This window comes from Chiloscyllium punctatum, chromosome 25, assembly GCF_047496795.1.
Source record: "Chiloscyllium punctatum isolate Juve2018m chromosome 25, sChiPun1.3, whole genome shotgun sequence".
NCBI lineage: Eukaryota > Metazoa > Chordata > Chondrichthyes > Orectolobiformes > Hemiscylliidae > Chiloscyllium > Chiloscyllium punctatum.
This window is the reverse complement of record NC_092763.1, coordinates 31,224,490-31,247,712: the sequence shown is the minus strand read 5'-3', so window position 1 is coordinate 31,247,712 and position 23,223 is coordinate 31,224,490. Positions and strand designations below refer to the sequence as shown.

The 23,223-nt window shown below is 41.6% G+C and overlaps 1 protein-coding gene across 3 annotated transcripts in view; it reads right to left on the bottom strand.

Annotated features, from left to right (window-relative positions):
- The window catches only part of chm (CHM Rab escort protein), a 98,080-nt gene that overhangs the window by 31,676 nt on the left and 43,181 nt on the right, over positions 1–23,223 (bottom strand). For 2 of the 3 annotated variants that reach the window (XM_072594914.1, XM_072594915.1), the window contains one exon: positions 3,831–3,908. The exons of the other annotated variant lie outside the window; for it this stretch is intronic. In XM_072594914.1, coding sequence (XP_072451015.1) covers positions 3,831–3,908 — 78 coding nt within the window. The remainder of the gene's footprint in view (positions 1–3,830; positions 3,909–23,223) is intronic. 3 annotated transcript variants of the gene reach the window in all.

Genomic DNA, 23,223 nt, shown 5'->3' with positions numbered 1-23,223 from the left:
TTTGAGCAGAATTTCTGTGGAGAGGTAACACCTATTCTGACAAGTCCTGACAAACCGATCCCAACAGTCACTGCATCAGAGGTCAGATCAGTTTTCCTTCTTGTGAATCCAAGGAAAGCAATGGGACCAGATGGAGTACCAGACTGTGCACTCAGCATGCACAGAACAACTGGCAGAGATCTTCTTGGACATCTTCAACCTCTTCCTGCAGCAGGTCACTGTTCCTGCCCGGTTCAAGAGGGCCAACACAATCCCTGTCCCTAAGGCGGCTCATGTAACATGTCTCAATGACAACCACCCAGTGGCCCTAACTTCAGTGGTCATGAAGTGCTTTTAAAGGCTGGTCATGGCGTTAATCCACTCCAGCCTCCCCACTACTCTTGACCCACTCCAATTTGCCTACTGGAACAACAGATCCACATCAGATGCCATATCACTTGCTCTTCACTTCTCCCTAGAATATCTTGACACCAAGAACAGCTACATAAGAATCCTACTCATCGACTACAATTCAGCCTTCAACACTATTATCCCCTCCAGACTGATTACTAAACTTTGTGATCTCAAACTAAAGTCCCACTCTCTGCAACTGGATCCTCAGTTTCCTGACCCACAGGGCACAGTGAAGAGTGGGGACAATATTTCATCCTCACTAACACTCAATACTGGAGCCCCCCCATGGTGCGTACTCAGCCCCCTACTCTACTCACTGTATATCCATGACTGTGTCACCAAATACCAGACTAATGCCATTTACAAGTTCGCTGATGACACCATAGTCGGTCAAATCTCAGATGGCAACGAAACAGACTACAGATGGGAGGTGGAAGATCTGGACAAAATGGTGCACTGAGAACAACCTAGCTCTCAATGCCGGCAAAACAAAAACTCATTATCGACTTTCAGCAGGATGTTACTTGTGCCCACCTACACATCAACAGCATAGAGGTGGAACGAGTGGAGAGTGTCAAGCTCCTGGGAGTAGTCATTCACAACAAACTTTCTTGGATTCTTCATGCAGACACACTGGTTACAAAGGCCCAACATCTCTTCTTCCTCAGGCAGCTGAGGAAATTTGGCATGACGGCGAATACCTTGTCAACTTTTATAGGTGCGCCATCAAGAGCATTCTGTCTGGATGTATCACTACCTGGTATGGCAACTGTACCATTCAAGATCAGAGACGGTCACAGAGTGAGATGAACTTGGCCCGGACAATCACAAAGGCCTACCTCCCATCTATAGAATCCATCTATCAGGCCCGCTGTCAAGGAAAGGCCACCAGCAGTCTTAAAGATTCGTCCCACCCTGGCAATGTTTTTCTACAACCTCTACCATCGGGGAGAAGCCTGAACACATGCACCAGCTGGTTTCGAAACAGTTTCTACACCACTGTTATTCAAATACTTAGAGTCACCGACTCTTAACATTTGCCTGTACTTGTGTTTTTGTTTTTGCTGCTGTTTACCTATTACTGCTGCTGTTTATCTATGCTACTTATCTCTGATCTGCCTGTATTGCTAACAAGACAAAGCTTTTCGCTATGCCTCGGTACACGTGACAATTCAATTCATTTCAGATAGGCTGACAGATCAATTTGGCAGATGCGTTTCAATGTAAGAAAGTGTAAAGTAACACATTTTGGCAGGGAGAATGAATAAGAATATAAAAAAGGATGAGATTCTCAGTGGGAATGTGGGTGTATACATGTGCATTACATTTTCCAAATGAAAGGGAAGTTCAGGAATGCAGTAAAAGTAAAACACACAAATTTCTTAGCTTTGTGAAGAGGCATTGACAAGAACAAGGAAGTTACTATCATCCTTAATAACACATTGATTCAACCTCAACTAGTCACTTTAGGAAGCTTGTGCATCTTTACAGATGTGCAAAGAAAACGTTCACATTTTTCCCAATTTCTTTCAGGAGCTGAGAGCCCCATTGGCAAGACCAGCATCTGTTGCTTACCCAAACTGCTCTTGAGGAAATGATGGTGAGTCAAAAATGGTTCCAGGCATGTGGGACTTCAGTTAAATGGATAGACTGAAGCTCAAGTTTGCCTTAAGAGAAGAAAAGGTTGTGGGGAGATTTGACTGACATGTTCAAAAGTTGAGTGGTTTAGATAGAGTAGCAAGTAAAGCTCTTCACCCTGGCAGAGGCATATAGAATCGCAACTTTCAAGAGAGAACTGGATAAGCCCCTGAAAGAAAATCATTTACAAGGCTCAGTTAAAAGTTTAGGGTTTGAAATTGAGAGGGGTGCTCTTGCAGAGATTTGGGATTAACACTGCTAATGAATCATCTACGACTGCCTTATCGTAGAATCATTCCAAGACAGATAATTCTTACAACTGACCAATTGATCGTCATAGACGAACTACTACCAATGTAGTCAGTAGCTTTCTGTTTGTCTTAAGTTTTGAATCACAGCAAAACAGCCATAAATTAGAATAATGTAATGAAGGGATAAGATCAAAAGCCAATTAGGTGACTAGAAAATTCCCAATGACAAATTATGAACGACTTTAAGTAATCAAACCTGAAATGATCAGTCATGAAAACTCATTACTAACATAATTCAAAAAAAGGGGAATTACTTTAAATGCTTCTTTCTTCTGTCACTTTCATTAGTAAATGAAGTTTTCAATGTCCAAAGGAGTGTAACACTGTCATTATTTTGAGATTGGTTTTTCATCTCTCTTAGGAAAGATGGTGGGAAGTGTTTGCAAAGTGTTACATCAGGCATTAAAAATCCAAGTCAGACTAGCTAGGCCAATGGGTCATTCCTTGTTTGTAAGCTGTGCCTCTGATAATATATGATGTATTACATGAAATAATAGCCCAGTTCTTCTGAAATAGTGATTAAATAGACAATGTTGAAAACAGCTTTTGCCTTAATGTTTTGGAACAATTACGTAGTAGTACACTTCAAGGTCCACATCCCAAGTTAAAAGCAGGGATATTGAATGTTTAAACTGTGTTCAAAACTAGAATGTTTGGTATGTGAACATCTTTCAATGCATTCCACTTTTTAATCACCCAAGTATTCCAACTTAACTTCAAATCTGTTTGGGAGCAATACTTCACATCTGCAGACATTCCTTAGTTGTACAACCACATTTTCTCAAATATTTCTGAAGTTAGCAGCTGATGGGCCGGTGTCACTTCATATCTTAAAATCAAATGAAACTAACAGAACAGAATAATTCATTTGATGTGACCACCCTGAATAGTCTGTTTCAATCCTTCCCTTATGAACTACCCGAGGGCTGTTATTACTCATCTCAAAATGGGATATACAGCTGCACAATCCTTGCTGAATTTTCCCACTACAGACAAAAGGGTTTATCAAATGGAAGAGCGACCTAGTTTGCTACAACGAACTTTCTAAAAATTCATTAAAGTCGTTTCCTCTTTGGAATGACACGTATTATCAACAGCGATTAATCTGGTGAATCTTTTGGTGAACTCAATTTATAAAATGCAACAACACAGAGCCTTTTTGTCTTCAGATGAAAATCAATTAGTGTAGGTAAGGCCACAAGGAAAAACTAACATCACTCATCACTAGCCTCTGGCAGCTCAAATGATTTGTCTTCCAAGCTTGGGTGATCAGGAGCTGTTGTAATATCTCAGGAAAATTAATTTTGTTTCTATATTCTAGACCAAGTTTCCCTGTTTGCTGGACCTTTACACAAATAACTTTTAATCAAGGCTGATCTTTGATTAATACTTTAGATGATCTCGGAAGAAGGCTCCTTTTTCATGAGCCCTTATACAGTCTTCCCCCAATATGCTGTGTGAAAGGCAGGTCATTGTCTTTGTCTTTACCTCGATGTTTCTCTGTCAACCACCAGGCATTTCACCAAATGTCGCAAACAGTATGTTCCGCCAAAGACTGCAGACATCCTGTGGACGAAGTACATATTGTAATATCCTTTAATATCCCATAATTTTAAATGTAAAATGTAGAAATAAAAGAAAACATGCAAAACTGCTACAGGTTGAGGTCTTTGTTTTCAGTTCACGATTAACTATATCCCAGGTTTAAAGTAGATAAGTAGCCAGCTATTGATATATTCCTGAAAATAATAATTTATAAACATCATAGGAACACAGTAACTATTTAAAGCACCTTCTGCGTTCAATCACCTGAGTTCCTGAATTCATATCTGTTTTTGGCAATTTTAGATCCAAGGCATATGTGTCCCATTCTGCACTCTGAGTGCAAGTTTGATGGAAACAATTTTTAACCCATGCAGATAAACTATTCCATTAGCAAACCTGAAAATGACCAGTGGAAAGCTCCTAGACCAAATGACAAACCAAGTGAAAAACAGGGAAACTAAATTAAGTGACGTAGTTTTGCAAGATACAATTCTGCATTAGAGCATATTAAACCTCATATGTTTTACTTTGCCTACCCCAATAACAAACCACATCAGAAGGATTACTAATATTTCATATTAGATTTAATATTTGCAGGCCTTGCAGGATCACAAATAGGAATACACATTGCAAGCCAACAACCTGTAGCAGGCAAATTTCACTGGTTTGCAACAATCCAGATTTAAGAGATTTTTTTCTGAAATGCTTTGCCCCAATATTTAATGCAGCATTCATGAGAAACTGGATTTAATTTACCTGCTCATTATACAAAGTTACACTCTTTCAAAAAAGTTTAATTAATCAGTGACAATTCTGGTTTTCTCAATGGTATAATAGCTACTACTCCTCAAACTACAAAATATTAGGGATGTTACATACCTACGTTATTGGAACTAACATTTGTGCCACACAAACACTGACCAATACCAGCTTAAATAAAGAACCCAATACAAAAGCATTTCCAAAGTGTATTAAAGTAGGTTTCAGATTTAATACTTTTTGGAGGTCTTGAATTTTGACGATTGCAGATATCTGGATTAGGCTTGAAAAAAGACAGTGAAAAGCCTTGAGGTATCCAAACCATTGCTGTAAGAAGGTTTCTAAGAAAATCCTATGACTTTAGGTAACTGTTTGAATACAGTTCCGGGAAAACACCTGACTGTTTAATTACAAGGTTTTACTTGAATATTCCCTGCAGGCATCGAGTTTGGTTTGTAATTTTTTCGTTGGGGAATGCCTGCTACAGAACAAGATGTCCAGCCTGTGTCTCCTGTTTGGAATACTTCTTGCTGTGACATTAAAGGTGAATCCTAACTCACTCACTCTTCTAAAAGAGCAAAGAATTTCACAATATTGTATTTCCTGAGCAAGCCTTACAAGACTTATTGACCACATGTACAAGAATATCAGGTCGAAAGATTTTGGAACATTCTACATCTTTTCCTTTAAGAATTGTATTCAAGGATAATAACCAATGTCAGAACATGTTTTACTTTTTTTGTTAAATAAGAGAACCTTTGCAGAAAGAGAAGTATCTGAGGACAGAAAGACAGAAACACCTAGGGGTTCAGGTGCATAGTTCTTTGAAAGATGCATCACAGGTAGACAGAGCAGGTAAGGTGGTGTTTAGCACACATGCCTTCATCTCACAGACCTATGGAGGATAGGAGTTGGGACATCATATTGAGGTTGCACAGAACATTGGTGAGGCCACTTTTGGAGTACTATGTACATTTCTGAGCACCCTGGAAGCAGAGGGTTCAGAAAAAAATTACCAGGATGTTGCCAGGACTGGAGGGTTTGAGTAACAAGGACAGACTGGATAGGCTGGAACCTTTCTCATTGGAGTATAGGAGGTTGAGGGTTGACATGCATAGGTTTTTAAAATCATGAGGGGCATGGATAAGGTGAATAGCAAAAGGTCTTTTACCTACTACTGTAGGGTAACTCAAAACTAGGGAGCATATTATTTTAAGGTGACAGGGGAAAGATTTAAAATGGACTTGAGGGGCAACGTTTCTACACAGAGCATTGTTCCTATGTGGAACAAACTGCCATAGGAAGTGGTAGAGGCAGGTACAGTTACAACATCTAAAAAGATGTTTGGACAGGTACAGGAGTATAAAAGATTTATGCAGCTGAGTAGGAATGGTTTAGTTTGGGAAATTTGGTTGGCATTGACAAGTTGGACTGAATTGTCTGTTTCCATGTTGTATGACTCTACAGTGCATGGAGTTTAAGTTAAGGAGTGGGGTAAACATTTATATTTTCACATTACAAATGTTGTGTTAATCAATTCTGCATGATTATTGAATGCGCTTTATTTTATAATCCAGGAATAACGTTGTGTTTAAGTTGGAAACCTGATCTTTTCATTCCAGGTCTAATATAAAGAAAGCATACTGCTGGCTAGGAGAAATTGAGGACTGTAGATGCTAGAGATTAGAGTCGAGCCTGTGTTGGTGGGAAAGCACAGCAGGTCAGGCAGCATCTGAGCAGGTGAAACGACGCTCTGGGCATAAGCCCTTCATCAGGAATGAGGCTTGTGGGCCGGGGGCTGAGAGATTAATTTGGGGGGAAGCAGCTGAGAAAGCGACAGATGGATGAAGGTGAGGGAGGTGGTAGTATATTGGGGGGGGGGGGGGAATAATGGACAGTGTCGAGTTGGAGGCTTGGGACTGGGATAATGTGGGGGAGGGGAAATGAGGAAGCTCTTGAAATCCACATTTATCCCATGTGGCTGCAGGGTCCCAAGGTGGAATATGAGCCATTCTTCCTCCAGGCGTTGGGTAGGAACGGTTTGGTGGCGGAGGCAGCCCAGGACCTGCATGTCCTTGATGGAATGGGAGGGGGAGTTGAAGTATTCAGCTATGGGGCGGTGGGTTGATGGGTGCGGGCGTCCCAGAGATGATCTCGGAAACAATCTGCAAGAAGGCGTCCTGTCTTCCTGATGTAGAGGTGACCATACCGGATGCAACGGATGTAGATGACATTGGTAGAGATACAGGTAAATTTCTGACAGATGTGGAAGGATCCCTTGGGGCCTTAGACAGAGGTGAGCAGAGTGGTGTGGGCACAGGTTTTGCACTTCCTGCAGTGGCAGGGAAGGGTGCGCGCTGGTGGGGGGCGTGCACCTGATGAGGGAGTCACTGAGGTAATGGACTCTCCAGAATGCTGATAGGGGTGGGGAGGGAAATATACCTCTGGTGGTGGGGTCCATTTGGAGATGGCAGAGGATGATGCGACGAATACGAAAGCTGCTGGGGTGGAAGGTGAGGCCTGGAAGAGTTCTGTCCTCGTTGCGTTGGGAGGAATGGGGTTCAAGGACAGTGCTGCGTGAAGTGGAGGAGGTACGCTGGAGGGCATTGTCAACTATGTGGGAAGGCAAGTTTTAATCTTGGAAGAAGGAGGACATCTAGGATTTTGAGGTGGAATTGGTCATCCTGGGAATGGATGCATCAGAGGTGGAGGAACTGCGAATAAAGGGATGGTGTTTTACAGGAGGTAGGGTGGGAAGAGGTCTAGTCTAACTAGCTGGGGGAGTCAGTGGGCTTGTAGAAGATGTCTGTGGTTAGTCAGTTACCGGAGATGGTGTGGAGAGGCCCAGGAAGGGGAGGGAGGGATCAGAGATGGTCCAGGTAAACTTGAGGTCAGGGTGGAAGGTGTTGGTAAAGTTGATGAAATGTTCAACCTCCTCACGAGGTGGTGCCGATACAGTCATCGATGTAGTGGAGGAACAGCTGGGGACTGGTGCTGGTGTAACTGCGTACCTGGCATACAGACAGGCATAGCTGGGTCCCATGTGGGTGCCATGGCTACCCCTTTGGTTTGGCAGAAGTGGGAGATTTGCAAGAAGAAGTTGTTGAAGGAGAGGACCAGTTCAGCCAGGCGGATGAGTGTGTCGGTGGAAGGGTACGGGTTGGATCGGCGCGAGGACAAGATGCGGAGGGTTTCGAGACATTCCTTGTGGCTGATTGAAGTGTACAGGGACAGGATGCCCGTGATGAAAATGAGGCATCACGAACTTAGGTGGGGAGTTCCTGAACTAAGGGGACAGGATGGTGTTGAGGCAGGAAGAGGGGAGATTGGTGGGACAGGCGCAGGCTGAGACAATGGGTTGACCGGGGCAGTCAAGTTTGTGAATCTTCGATAGCTGGTAGAGTCGGGCGGTGCAGGGTTCACAGACTATCAGGTTGGAGACTGTGGATGGGAGCTCCCCAGAGGTGATGAGGTTGTGGATGGTCTGTGAGATGGTGGTTTGGTGATGGGAGGCAAGGTCGTGGTCAAGGAGGCAGTAGGAGGAGGTGCCTGCGAGTTGGTGTCTGGCCTCATTAGTGTAGAGGTCAGTGGGCCACATTACTACTGTGCCCCCTTTGTCTGCAGGTTTGATGGCAAGGTTGGGTTGGAGCAGAAGAAGTGAAGGACTGTGTTGTGGGAGGGCGGGAGGTTGGAGTGGGTGGGTGGGGGGGGGGGGGTGGGGGGTGGACAGGTTGAGGTGGTTGATGTCACGGCAGCATTTTGAAATGAAGAGGTCAAGGGTAGTTAGCAGGCCAGCATAGGGTGTCCAGGTGGATGGAATGTGTTGGAGGTGGGACAAGGAGTCCTCAGTGGGTGGGTGCCTTGTTTGAAAAAGCGGGCCCGAAAGCGGAGGCGGTGGAAGGACTAAACATTGGTCCTCAGTGAGTGGGAGGTCTGGGGGAATGGTGAACACAATGGGGCTGGGAGCTAGGACCTGGACTAAACATTCACCCCAGCAATCATGGATGGGGCGGCCACGGGGCTAGTGGAGCCTGGGCAGTTCCAGAGGCCAAGAGAAGGTTCGGAGAAGCCAGCGCATTGAAGGAAGTACATAAAAATTTGTTTAACTTGTGTTCTTTTATGTCCAATGTGGCGGAGTAAAACTTTTGATCGCCTGAATCCTTTGGAGGGTGTAGAAATGCAGAGGTCCGTTGCAGGTCTGGGAGAGTGTGGCTCTGAGGTCAAGGGCGGGTAGACCTGATTGCAGGTAGAGTAGATGGCGGCGCATGGCTGATATTATGGAGCAGGAGGATCCAGAAAGAGAATCATTGCTGAAGGTTTTAGATGTGTAGTGTGTACTGGGTATCCTGTTCAGGTCCAAACTGTGTTGGTCTGAATGTGGTCCAGTGTCCATGTGGGATCAGATGGTTCTGTAGGCAGGCACTGAGGAAGGAGATGTGGCTGTGGTAATGAATCTGCTGAATGGCGTGGCTGAAGAGCATCAGGGTTGGTTGGGGGGGGGGGGGGGGGGTGCACGTTGTACAGAGGGAGAGGGACTCACTGAGATCTTTGTAGAGAGGGGAGGAAAATTTCTGCAAGGTAGGCATCCTTAGAAGAGGGTTCACAGAAAGGTTAAAATAAATTAAGATGATGAGGACTGCAGATGCTAGAGATGAGAGTTGAGAGTGCGTTGCTGAGAAAGCACAGCACGTTAAGCAGCATTGGAGCAGGAGAATCGATGTTTTGGGCATAAGCCCTTCATCAGAAATGAGACCTGTGGGCTGGGGCTGACAGATAAATGGGAGGGGGATTGGGGGGGGGGGGCAGTAGCTGAGAAAAAGATAGGTGGATGGAGGCAAGGGACAAGGGGATAGGTCAGAGGGGAAGTGATGGACCGGTCCAGAAGGGCCTGTTGGCCATACAGGACTTGGGTATAACATTTTCCTATTATGTCATGGCCTGGGAGTAGTGGAACTAGGGAAACCCCCCTTGGTCATAACAAACGTCAAATCCCACCACCACATCCATTAAACAACATCTAACGTTACCACTAATCAGAACCTTAACAGAATCAGCCACATAAATACTGTGGCTACAAAGCAAGTCAGAGACTATACAATTTCTAGCCACTGAATCTCCTCCTAAAACTCAAAAATCTTATCATCCACAAGTCGCAAGTTGCAATGGAACAGAATAAGCTCTAACTTTCTGAATGAGCACAACAGCATTCAAAAAGCTTGACACCATTAACCTGCTTTATTGCATTTCATCCACCACTTTAAACATTCACTCTCTCCACTACCAATGTATCATGGCTGCAGTTTATGTTCTGTTCACTGTAGAAGCTCACTCCTTATCGACAGCATTGCCCAAACCTGCTACTTGAAGGGATAAAGTTAACAGGAATATGGTAGCACCACCACCTCAAAATTTCCTGAAGTCACATGCCTTCCTGATTTGAAAACACTTTGCTTAAAAACTGTCAATGGGTCAAAGTCCTGGAATGCCCTAACAGCCTTCATTTAAACTTCCTGTCTAGCATAATTACTTGTGGGATTATTTCACCACAAAGACTAATAGTTATGACTCATCACCAACTTCTGAAGGACAGTTACAGGGGAGCAATAGATGTAATTTTTGTTTAGCAACATCCAAACCTGCTGAAAGTTAAAGGGTCTTTCAATGCTGACCTTAATCACAAAACCTCATTGTGACGACATGCAACGACAAATCTATTGATGCAAATTGTACAGAAAGCTCAAAAAAAAAGTGAGTCTTGCCGTGACTCTACTACTGTTTAGAAAATGGAGGATGTCAGTCACAGCAGGTAGTGATTGACTGGGTTGATGGATGCAACTCAACACGTGATTGTGATTTTCTGTAATCCTTTCAGCAAAAACTTGTTACATAAAGCAACAATCTGTCTTAAGCCTTTCATCAACAAGTGTGAAATTGATCGAGTTTATAAAAAGCTTATTAAGCCATTTGCTTTCATTTATATCATCTTCACTAGAAGACGGGCACTTTATATTAATATGGAAAATGAAACACTAGACGATTATTAAAATAGTGAATAGCTTTTGCACATGGTAACCACAATTGCGAGTTTTGATAATATTTAGTGTAGGTGATGAATGTTGTTCCTAATTCAGCACTCAGGATTTGAATACTAATAGTCAAATCACAGCAGGACTGATGCAACTTATTATGGAAAATACACAAAGACCAGAATGTCAACTGATATCACAAGTAATAAGTCAAAAGCAAAATAAATGCTAGTAGTAATCTAAATAAAAACAGAAAAAGCTTTTAAGTATTCATACTGAATTATCTGTGGAGAGAGTTCACCTTACAGGTTGATGACCTTTCATCAGAACCAGAAAACATTAAAGGCATGACAGCTTTTATGCACGTTCAAAGGTGGGAAAGGGGCCAGTGGTGGGGGAGGTGGAAGGAAAAACAGGATTTTGGAAGGGTTGATCAGCAAAAAAAGTATGATTTAGGCAGAACAATTAGACAAAGAAAAATAATGGGTCAACACCAGCTGTAAATAAGGTAGTTGGTTAGCTTGCCGAGCTGCTGGGTTATCGTACGGACTTTTCTTTACTATGCTGGGTAATATCAGTGTGACTTCTGTGAAGCACTGTTGTTCTGTCCTGCTTGGTTTTCAGGTGGTCCAGTCCGTTGGGGTGAGTGTCACTTCCGGGTCTTCTCTGCACTGGTTTGGACACTGGGTCTGTGTATTTGTTGATGGACTTTTTGGGTGAAAACCAGGCTTCCAAGAACACTCTGGCAAGTCTCTGGTTAGCTTGTCCTAGAATGGTTACTTTGTCAAAGTGGAATTAATGGCCCTCTTGATCTGGGTGTACAGTGATATGCCAGGACACAGGACCCCATACCCACAACATGCAGGACCAACATGGTATTCAAAATCCCTTGCAACAAGCACTACATTTGACAAGCAGGAAGAAAACCAGCCAACCGACTTCACAAAAACCAACTGGCAACTAAATGACATGACTCACTCTCCCTCATCTCCGTACACTGAACTCGCACTGATGATGTTATCCAGCACGGTAACGAAACATCTGCACAATAACCCAGCAGCTTGGCGAGCTAACCAACTACCTCATCCACAACCCGAACTACAGATCTTTGTGAAAACCTTAAAGCTGTAAACAATAGCAGATTAGCTTCAATCTTTATGTCACCATTGCTGACAGGAGTACTGCCAGAAGACTGGAGGATAGCAAATGTTCCTTTGTTTAAAAAGGGGAGTTGGGGCAACCCTGGTAATTATAGGCTAGTGAGCCTTACTTCGGTTGTGGGCAAGATGTTGGAAAAGGTTATAAGCGAGGATTTATCATCATCTTGAAAGGAATAATCTGATTAGGGATAGTCAACACTTTTGTGAAAGGTAGGTCATGCCTCACTAACTTTACAGAGCTCTACAAGGTGACAAAACAGGTGGATGAAGTGGTGATGTGGTGGTTGATGTGGTGTCTATGGACTTCAGTAAGGCGTTTGCTAAGGTTCCACATGGTAGGCTCTTGCACAAAAAAAGAAGTTTCGGGATTGCAGGTGATTTAGCAGCTTGGATCAGAAATTGGCTAAGTGTATGAAGACAGAGTGGTGGTTGATGGGAAATGTTCATCCTGGAGCTCAGTTACCAGTGGCGTGACGCAAGGATTTGTTTTGGGGCCACTGTTATTTGTCATTTTTACAAATAATCTGGAGGTGGACGTAGAAAGATGTCCAGATGTGCAGATGACACTAGGGTAGGCAGACTTGTGGATAGTGTCAAAGGGTGTTGTGGGTTACACAGAGGCACATAGATAAGATACACAGCTGGGCTGAGTGGCAAATGGAGTTTAATGCAGAAAAGGGTGAGGTAGTTCACTTTGGAAGTAGTAACAGGAATGCAGAGTACTGGGCTAATGGTAAAATTCTCAGCAGTGTAGATGAACAAAAAGATCTCTATGTCCAGGTGCATAAAGCCCTGAAAAGTTGCCACCAAGTTGCTCGGGCTGTTAAGACGACATATGTTGTGTTGGCGTTTATTGGTAGGGGGAAATGAGTTTCAGAGCCACAAGGTGGCTGTAGAAGACACTGGTAAGACCACACCTGGAGTATTGCATGCAGTTCTGATCACTACATTTTAGGAAGGATGTGGAAGCTTTGGAAAGGGTTCAGAGGAGACTTTCAAGAATGTTGCCTGGTACGGAAGGAAAGTCTTAGGAGGAAAGGCTGAGGGAACTGAGGCTGTTTTCGTTGGAAAGAAGGTGGTTGAGAGGTGACTTAATCGCGATATATAATATAATCAGAGGGTGAGACAGAGTGGACAGCGAGAGCCATTTTCCTCCGATCGTGAAGGCAAACACAAGGGACATAGATTTAGGACAAATATCAGGGGGAGTTTCTTTAAGAGTAGTAGGGGTGTGGAATGGCCTGCCTGTAACGGTAGTAGATTCGCCAACGTTAATGGCATTTAAACAGGCACTGGACATACACATGGATAATAATGGAAGGGTGTAGGTTAGTTGGGCATCAGATTAATTTCGCAGGTCAGCGCAACAGCGAGGGCCAAAGGGCCTGTACTGCGCTGTAACGTTCCATGTTCAGATGAAGTGCCAGAAGCCGTTCAATGATAAACTGGGGCCAGAGATTAGGATTTTAAATTATTAAACTTAATGTAGAGCCCACAACACAAGTGCCAAAACTAAGCAGCTATTCTTCAAGCTTCCATTAAGCAGTAAAGAAAGCAGAGCACAAGGAGAGAGAGTGGGTGAAGAATTAAAATGCCCGCAACCGGAAGCGGTGGACGACAATGTGGAATCCTTTTCACTCTGAACCTTAAGTACATCTGGTGGGGAGCAGGAAATTTCAGGGTGTTTAGGTGGGAATGGCCACTTTGGAATGCTGAAAGGGAGGGGTATCACGACTGAGGTAGAGAATGATCTATTGAATGTGGCAACTGTTAGGACAGAAGGTGGAAAACAAGGGGAAATGTTTTACAATTTTGGGAGTAAGTAGAAGGGGTGAGCGTGTAGGAAATGGAACGGTCATGCTAACCATGTAAAATGAAATTATAGCACAAACGTCATGACCCAGGAGATAATTCAGTCCACTGTGCCCACAGTCTCAGTAGAGTCCCACTCCCAGTTTCCAACTCTTGACCTGGAACCCAGTGGGGGCTGTGCTACTTCAAACACACAAAGTTTTGTTTAAAAAAAACACACTGAGATTGACTATTTCTCCCACATTTTCAGGTAATGATCTTCTAGTACCAAAAGAGAAAATACTGGAAAATCTCAGCAGGTCGGACAGCATCTGTAAGGAGAGAAAAGAGCTGACATTTCAAGTCTAACTAGCTTTGACAAAGGGTCAGTTAGACTCGAAACATCAGCTCTTTTCTCTCCTTACAGATGATGCCAGACCTGCTGAGATTTTCCAGCATTCTCTCTTTTGGTTTCAGATTCCAGCACCCGCAGTAATTTGCATTTATGATCTTCTGGTGCCCACCACCACTTGCATAAAAAACCCTCGCAACATCCCTTTAAATTGATTAGGCACTAACTCGACACCTATACCACCTGATTGTTGACCCCACTGCTAAAGTGAAATAGGTTCTTCATGTCCACTTCAATTTCCTGTCCTCAAAGAAAAAACTGGCCCTTCAGTCACCATTCTAAACGTACTTTAGACTCAGATTGAATAGGCTGAATTCATGATAGTTTAAAAGACATTTGGAGATTCATCTCTACCTTCACCTAGGGAATGGAATAGTAAGAGACGGACAACATGCAGGCAACATGTATGCATGGAGTGGGTTGAAGCTTTGAAAAACCAACTATTTCTGATTTGGGACAGCTTTCAGCAAAGTCAATGCCACATTAAGCAGTTGCCCACAGTTTAATTTATTATTCAGACAGTTAACTTTTCTCTAATGGCTGATACAAATCACAAGTGAAAGAAGATATAATCGTATCTTGTTATTTTGTTAATAGAAAATGACGTTAGCATTAAAACAGGATAGAATGAAATCAAATACACAGTGTTTAAAATATCAATGTTGCTATCATATTTTACCTTTAATCAACTGGGTGCATGTAATTGGAGGTTTTGTTTCATACTTGCTTCTGAAATGCTGGAAAACATCTTGTTTTACAGTAAAGCCCTTTAAACTGCTGATCGGTACCAAGATCCAAAAAAAAAACTGTTCGACCCACATCCCCAAAAGATACAGCTGTTCAATAAATGACAAAAACAATCGAATGGTTTCAGCCTGGCTTTTGGCAATTTTTGCACAGCACAGAAAAATGCATATAGTTAGACAGATTCTTGATCAAGAGAATCAAGGGCTATGAGGAAAGGACAGGTAATTGAACATGAGCAGCATCTGGAACAGCCACGATCCTGTTGTTAGGTAAGCCTTTAAAACTTCCTAAAGCAATTTTTCCCCTAAATGTGGGTTTCACCCAGCACCTGGCTGGAGCATTGCCCCATTTCCAGAGCCAGCAGCCTTTAATATCATTGTTATAGTTGTGCCACAGATTGGTCCAACTAATACTTCCTCTCTGATAGGACTTCTATCAAGTAATTTGAAATTTTATTTCTGCCTCCAATCATGAGATCAAACTTCAAAAGAAACAGTTAAGTTTAGATGAGCACTGCATCCCCTGGTTGTGCTTACGTACTCTGTGAGGTGATGATCAATGCATCCCATTCTGCCCCGCAACATGTGAGTAACAGCATGGAAAACCAATTGCATGAATAGGAGTTAGAGAAATACACAATATATCATAGGAAACGTGGGCAGGAAGAATCACTGGTCACAGTATACCTTCCATCATTTTATGTGATAATGTGAGTTTAAGAAAGCTTTAATTATTCAATTCAATACAAAACTGGCGTTAAATAATTTTTTTTTCTGAAACAAAGTAATTTATGCCCTTAGATTCCCTAGTGCAGAAACAGTTTTAAACTTCAATAAGCACTTCCAGGAAATGGAAGCATATTGATTTTGTTTAAACACAATAGTTTGACTTGCCCTAATTTCCGAAGACTCATCTGTAATTCAAACTTTTATTGACAATAACTAAGTTTCTACAGACATTTATGTACAATGAGAAAACACAGTCAGACCACACATGCAGACCAGCAGGTCTAGCTATCACATGTTCAGAAAGATAGCTTGGCATTGAAATAATTGCTGTGTAAACTTGCCAAAATAATTGATACCTGTACTCCAAGTGTTAAGTTTATAAGGAGCAATGATCGAAACCAGAGTTGTACTGCCTAAAATCTACAAAATTAGGGGATGATTTGATCAGAGTGTAAGACATTAAGACAATGTGGAAGATATAGACCGAGACTAGAACAGGACTGGAAGGGGTATAGTCCAGGAATTAGGAGGTAGGTTATGAAACATGGCATGGACCCAGTGAGTGGTCAAAGTAGGAAATGCTCTTGCACAGTCAACTAAAGCGCCAGATCAATTATAAACTTTAGATCCAAGATTGATCAATCTTGTTATTCAAAAGAATTAAGGATATGGGGCAGGCTGGTTACATGGAGTTAGGCCATAAATAATCCTTAACGTTAAATTAATGGTAGAACAGGCTCGAAGGATAAAATGGCATATTTGTTCTGAAAATACACTTTGCTTACCCAGAATTCAGAAGTATAATCAATCAGTTGTTGTGTGTGAACATAGGTGACCTGTTCATCCCTGTAGCTAGAGGACAATTTCAGGGGGTAGACAGTCTGAAAATTAGGATAGAGCAGGGAATTTATGGCAAGAGAGAAAATCCTGTTAATAGATCATTAACAAAAAAACTCAAAGAACTGCTGGTAATCAGAAACAAAAACAGAAACTGCTGGAAAAATTCAACACTTCTGGCAGCATCTGTGGGGAGAAAACAGAATTAACACTGCGGACCCAGTGACCGTTTATCTGAATTACAGACCGACACTTAATTCTGTCAATGAAATCATTACACTATGGGTGCTGATTTTAAGTTACAAACAGTAAAATTCTTCTATTTTTAGCAGCTCTAATGGTCTATGTTGGTGCTGAAAAAGGACATACACACTTTAGAAGGCCTTTTCTCCTAAATGGCTGCATAATTTATTACATCCATTTGGAGAATATATCATTATTTTAATACCCATCTAACACATCAACTATCAACTAGTTCCACCTCCTTATGAAAGGTGAATTTACAAAATTGTGCCAGGCTGCAAATGGGGTAGAATATGCAGGTATAGATTGCTCATGATACTAATTCCTTGACAGGTCACAGATATAAAACAGATTGCATACAGGGCCTACTATTTTCAGCCAGAAGTGCCAAGTAGCTAGCCCATCTCAACCACTGCATCACAAAAACCAGACCAGCCAATTTATTTAACCACATACAAGATCAAGAAATGGTTGCATGTGCTAGGCTTAGCAAGCGCTTTAACACTGGCTGTTGTGCTAATGTCTTATGGCTAATTCTAAAGCACAACTCTTGTGCTCTCACACTGCTAAAACACAAAATGAAAAAAAATTGAAAAGATGTGTCAGATCCACAAAAAAGCAGGAAAAATCCCATTTAGCCAGTTATCAATCCATGAACCACTAAGTAAATGAAGGCCTCATTGGCACGCTTATCAGGTTACACATTCACTAGTAATGTGCTCACTAACATGAGGCTGTGTGCCACCTTGACAACTTCAGCCCAAAATATCATTGCAGACTTGGTTCAAACATGGATAAAAGAGTCAAAGTGCAGAGGAGATGAGAGAGGATTTCCTTTAAAAATCAAGGCAGCTTTTGATCACGCAGCATCAAGGAGCCTTATTAAAAAGTATTGGGAAAACTCTCCACCTGTAAGTCAGACTTAGCATGAAGGAGGGTTTAAAGGAGATCAATCATCTCTGAACATGGCTGTAGGAGTTTCTCAGGGCAATGTCCTTGGCCCAATCAGCTTGACTGCTTTATCAATGCCTGTCCCTCATCTACCTGAATTCTGACAGAATTAGGCAGAGAAAGAGGCCATTCTGTGCATTATGCTTGCACCAGCTCTTTGGCGGAGCTGTCCAAATTGTCAGACTTCCTTGTTCTTCCCCTGTAGTCATTCAACATTTTAAATTTAGGATTTATCCAATTCTCTAATGAAAGAGCATCAACCTGAGGTGTTACTTCTATTTCACTCTCCTTAGTTGCTGCCAGATCCAAATATATCACCATCTTTTTTTTGGTTCAGATTTGTAGGGTCTGCAATGTTTCGCTTTTGTGTTGAAAGAAAAATCTGGATCTTTGCCCAATAGAAATAATGCCATGTCATCTTGTAAACAGTTATATACAAGGAGGATGAGTAAAAACTAACTTACAGATTATTGGATTCAGAAATCAAACCATTAGGTCACTTGGATGAGTAAGCATATTTTCATCAGTTCAAATAATGACCACATATTGGTTCTCCGGTTTTCACCTGCCCCTGAAATGGTTTAAAAGGAGCTACATGCACTGCCATTAATGAATAAATAAAGGCCATCTCTATTACCCTTTCTATTAGTAAATCAAAGACAACTGCCATCCCAGTCTTAATCATGTACAGAAAACTATCCAGATAATTGTGGCCTGTGGACTTGAGGAACCTTTTTATGCTATTAACCCTCAAAAGTAGTATCACAACTTGAAACATCTAACTACTGCCACCAGTATCAGTGATGTGTTCATTTGCTAAAAGAGGATGCTAAAACTGTACTTGCTCTCACCTTTAGCCTTGCAGTATCAAGTCACATAATGACTAAATTAACAACTGCAGAAACTTCAGACCTTGTATCACAGTGCTTCATATAGTCTTTAAATGCCATTTCAGTTCCTATCAAGACACAAATCAGTGGAAGCAATTTTTAATGCAGCTGCTAAACAATAAGACCCATTAATAGCTGAACTCTGACAGCACTATTCACGATGATTAATGGTTCTGTGTATAATTTGATTATTCTATTAATTCTGCTGATTACTGTTCCTGCTAATACAGTGAAGGTCACTTCCAAAATAAATCTTCATTACACACTTACATTAATGGAGAGAAAATACTGCCTCTAACTAGTTGTTTTTCTTAATTAAAAGCTAATGTAACAAGAACTAAATAGGCTTGAGGGCTACCTTTGCTTCTGTTACAATAACATGATGTTTTTAAAACTCAAGATAGAAATTATTTCACCTTAAATCATACTGGTGAAAATAAAAAGTATAGGATTAAGAAAGTTCTCTTGGAGAAGTGTGAAAGCGCATGCAGTCACCTACAGCTGTAAATTGCTTCTACTTCCCAGTGACTCAAACAAACATTGGACTTTAAACAATTACATTTTAGATACATTTTGTTACATTTTGTTACATTACAAAAATGTTCAAACAAAAGAAAATGTCAACCTACCCTAAATCCAAACTGAAGGAGGGTAGAATGAAACATTTATGAGTAACATTTTAAATTCATGTCTGTCACTTCAAAGAGACTACAGATTTACAACAGTTGTGAAGAAAAGTACTTTTAAGCTATTTGCTAGGCTCTTTATGCTAAAGAGAATTGTTCATGAGTGCGGAGACACTTCTTTACAGTGGAAAACATTATCAGATTACTTCCATCAGTATGATAATCAGGAATAATCTCTTTTCACTTTAAGCTATTCAATGTAAACATTGATTTATTATTTTTAATAAATCAATCCAATTTACCTCTGTTCATTTGTTCTATTACCCCACATTCATTTCTTGCTCCTTCAACTCATTAAAGGACTGTTGTTTTCATGTTATTTTTTTTCTACTCACATGGTAATTCTCTCGTTGAACCCTTCCCCATGTGACTTTCTTCTGCCCGCTGCTTTCACTATTAATTTAGGAGATGTAAGCAACCAAGCACTTATTGGCTGGAAAACAATTTCCAGGTTCCTAGCCAATGGAAAGTCTGGAAAACGACATCCAAACTTTAGGAGCAGTAGTGAGGAATAATAAACCTGCTAGTGGTACAATCAAGATATGATGCTGGAAACCTGAAATTAAAAAAGAAAAATCCGGAAATCTCAGGCTATAGAGAATTTGTGGTGAGAAACAGAGCTAATGTTTCAGACCCGTCACCTTGCGTCACAACTGAAGGAGGGATGGATGTGACAAGGACACAAGGAAGGTCTGTGACAGGGTGTAAGATAGGAAAGATTGAATGCCAAAAGACTTACTCTTGCAGAGCCATACAGAATGGTGATGACAAAAAGGAAAACAACAAGTAAAGATATGCCTGGAGGTGGTCTGCTGCTAGTGAGCAAAAGAAAAACTAAAGTGTGTAAAAATCAACACATGCAAAGAAAATTCACAATCAGACATTGAGATCTGAGCTCTGAAACTGGTGAAATCATCAAGGACTATTAAATGCCTTAAAAGAGGTGACACCACTCCTCAAGCTTACTTTCAGCTTCACTGAAACAGTGCAACATGGGAGCAGAGAAATGTCAGCACAAAGGCAAGGTTAAGAATTAAAATGACAGGTCACCAGAATCTTGGGGTCACACTTGCAGGTGTCGAGGTGTTTCACAAAGCAGACACACAATTAGAGCTCTGTCTCACCAATCAGGGTTCAATGCAGAGGAAACCACATGTAAGTAGTGAGTACAGTCGACTAGACTGAAGGTAGCACACAAGTTGCTGGCTCACTTTGAAGATGTGCTTGGGATCTGGACAGTGAGGATAGAGGTAACAGGGCAGATTTTACATCTTCTGGGTTTACATGGAAAGATGCCATAGCAAAGCTGCAGGATATTGGAGGTGACTGAGGAACGACAACGATATCATCCATGGAGTGGTCCCTCTGGAATGCTGAAAGAGGAAGGCAAGGTGTACTTGGGGGTGGAAATGGTCTATTGAATACGGAAGCTGGTGGGTGGAAGGAGAGGTCACGAGAAACCCTGTTGTGGTCAGAGGTCCTTCATTCCATCAAATCTGCACCCAACAAAAACTAGTCTAAATCTGCACTAGTGCCATTTCCAGTACTTGGCCCATAACCTGAAATATTATGACATTTCAAGTATTCATCCAAGTACTACTTAAAGGTTTGAAGTTCCCTGCATCAACTCCCTTTCAAGCAGCGCATGCCAAAGTCTCACTACCGTCTCTGAATTTTTCATTTCCTTAAAATCCCCTCTAAACTTCCGGTCTTTCACCTTAAAATTACATTCCCCTATTATTGACCCTTTAACATGCACACTTTCCCTTCTCTCACCACCCTCACCCCCACCTCCCCCCGTTCAACCACTCCTTTCCCCCTCCTCCCTTCTTTCACTCCGCCTTCCTCTCTCCTACCCTTTCCTCTCTCCCCACCTCTTTTTTGCACAAACTTGCAATCCAAAGGGGACTTCCTTGATTCAAGGGACAGCCAAAAATGACAAATTAAAAAACACAATGCAAAAAAAAATACTAAAAAGCAGTCTTTTGTGAAATTTCTGCATTACAGCACTGAGTCAGAGAGCTGAACTAATTCAGTCTTTCTACCCGTGCTCCGGTTTCCTCCCACAGTCCAAAGATGTGAAGGTCAGGTGAATTGGCCATGCTAAAATTGCCCGTAGTGTTCGCTAAAGGGGTAAATGTAGGGGAATGGGTGGGTTGCGCTTAGGCGGGTCGGTGTGGACTTGTTGGGCCGAAGGGCCTGTTTCCACGCTGTAAGTAATCTAATCTAATCTAATCCAATCCAATCCAATTTGCAACACAGAAAAATGAAACCATTGAAGATCTCCCAAATAGTCACTGCAATGATTTTTAACCAGACTGAAAATAATAAGTTTCTAGACACTGGTTTTGTATCTTAAAAGACTTAACTATTTGTTAAGTATGCAATAACTTTAGCAGAGAGAAAATTAAACATGGTAAACTGATTAATATCTGTGCGTTTATACTTGAAACATATTTTCAGAACCCCCACACCTCACAAAATAACCTTGTTTGGTCCATACACAACAAGCTGTCCCAAAGTCCACAAATCATTTCCAGCTTATAACTCATTATGATAACAGTATAAAAATAAAATATTTAAAAATCAGTGAGAGTTCTAACACCCCATTTGTTCTCCATTATGCCTCATGCCCAAATTCTTTTTCAAAAGAAATACTCTGGCCTTTACATTTTTCATTTGAATCTCTTCCACTCTCTTCTGCAGAAATTTCTCCCAACAAACCGGCTTTTCCCTCAAATTATTTTCTGGGCATCACCTATTCCTAATTTCACGCTACTTTTACAATCCTCTCAACCCTTTAAATCTAAAAGGAAGAACTGCAGAATCTGTAAACCTGAAACAAAAACAAAAATTGCTGGGGAAACTCAACATTTCCAGCAGCATTTGTGGAAAGAAAGGTGAGTTTACATTTTGAGTCCAGTGACTCCTCCTCAGAACTGCAACTGCATGTTACAAAAAAAAATGCAGCAAGGATGTATCCACACAAGTATTACACGAAACATCAAATTATACATAGAATTAGTTTAATTCATGGGGATTTTAACATGGCGAGTCATCATTTTAAGAAGGTACCAATCCATTATAAATGCAAGTTCTGCACAGATGCTGCTGGACGTGCTGAGTCTTTCCAATAATTGTTGGTTTCTCTCAGTTCTTTATTGTTCTCTCAAATTTAAAAAGAGTGTCAACAGTTTCAGCAGACCTGAACTGAATAGTTGGTGCTGCTGGATGTAAATAGACCTACTGTTTATTTTAAAGTGGTGCATGGGCTGCTGACGTCAGTGCCAAGCACATCTACTGTAATTTGAGGCACAACACAGAGTAGGAAAGTTGTATCTTTCCATTTCTTACATTTCAGTAATGTACTGCAGTGCTAATTGTTACAGAGGGAAATCTTTGAAATTCATTGGTATAATGGCAAGTGCATAGATCAAATGGGTTTCTGGGTCAAAATTCTGCAATTCCCTCCTTGGCACCATTGTGGGTCTACTGACAGCACATGGAGACTGCAGTACTTCAAGGCAATAGCTCACCACCACCTTTACCCAGCCAGTGATACCCAAGTTGCACAAGTAAATAAATAAACTCAATTGTGCATCAGACAGCATTCTAAGCCTGAACACAACCTCCAGTCCACCTACATCTTGAACCTCTTAGCACAGCTCATTTCAACTTCCATTTACAATGTTCACACTGTTGACTGCACTTGATTTCAGTTGACCATGCACCTATGGGTCAGCATATTCTACAATGCAAGTGCCTGACCTGTATTACTGAATATAGAAGCATCACTCAATATTTTTAAGGCAAAAGTAGATTAATTTAAGAAACAGGTAATGCTGGCATCGCTGCATATGCTAAGTTCCATAGCCCACCTAAAGTTGCCCTCGAGAAGATAGTGGTGAGCTGTCTTCGTGAACCACTACAGTCCATTTTGTGTAAGTGTACACACACATACAAAATGCTGTTTGGAAGAGAGTTCCAGAACTTTGAATCATTGTTTTGATAAAGCAAGCCAAAAGGTTATTGGAAGCAGGTAGGAATGTGGAATTCAGGTCACCTTCAATTTGTTAAATGGCGGAGCATGCAAGAGGTGCGTAATT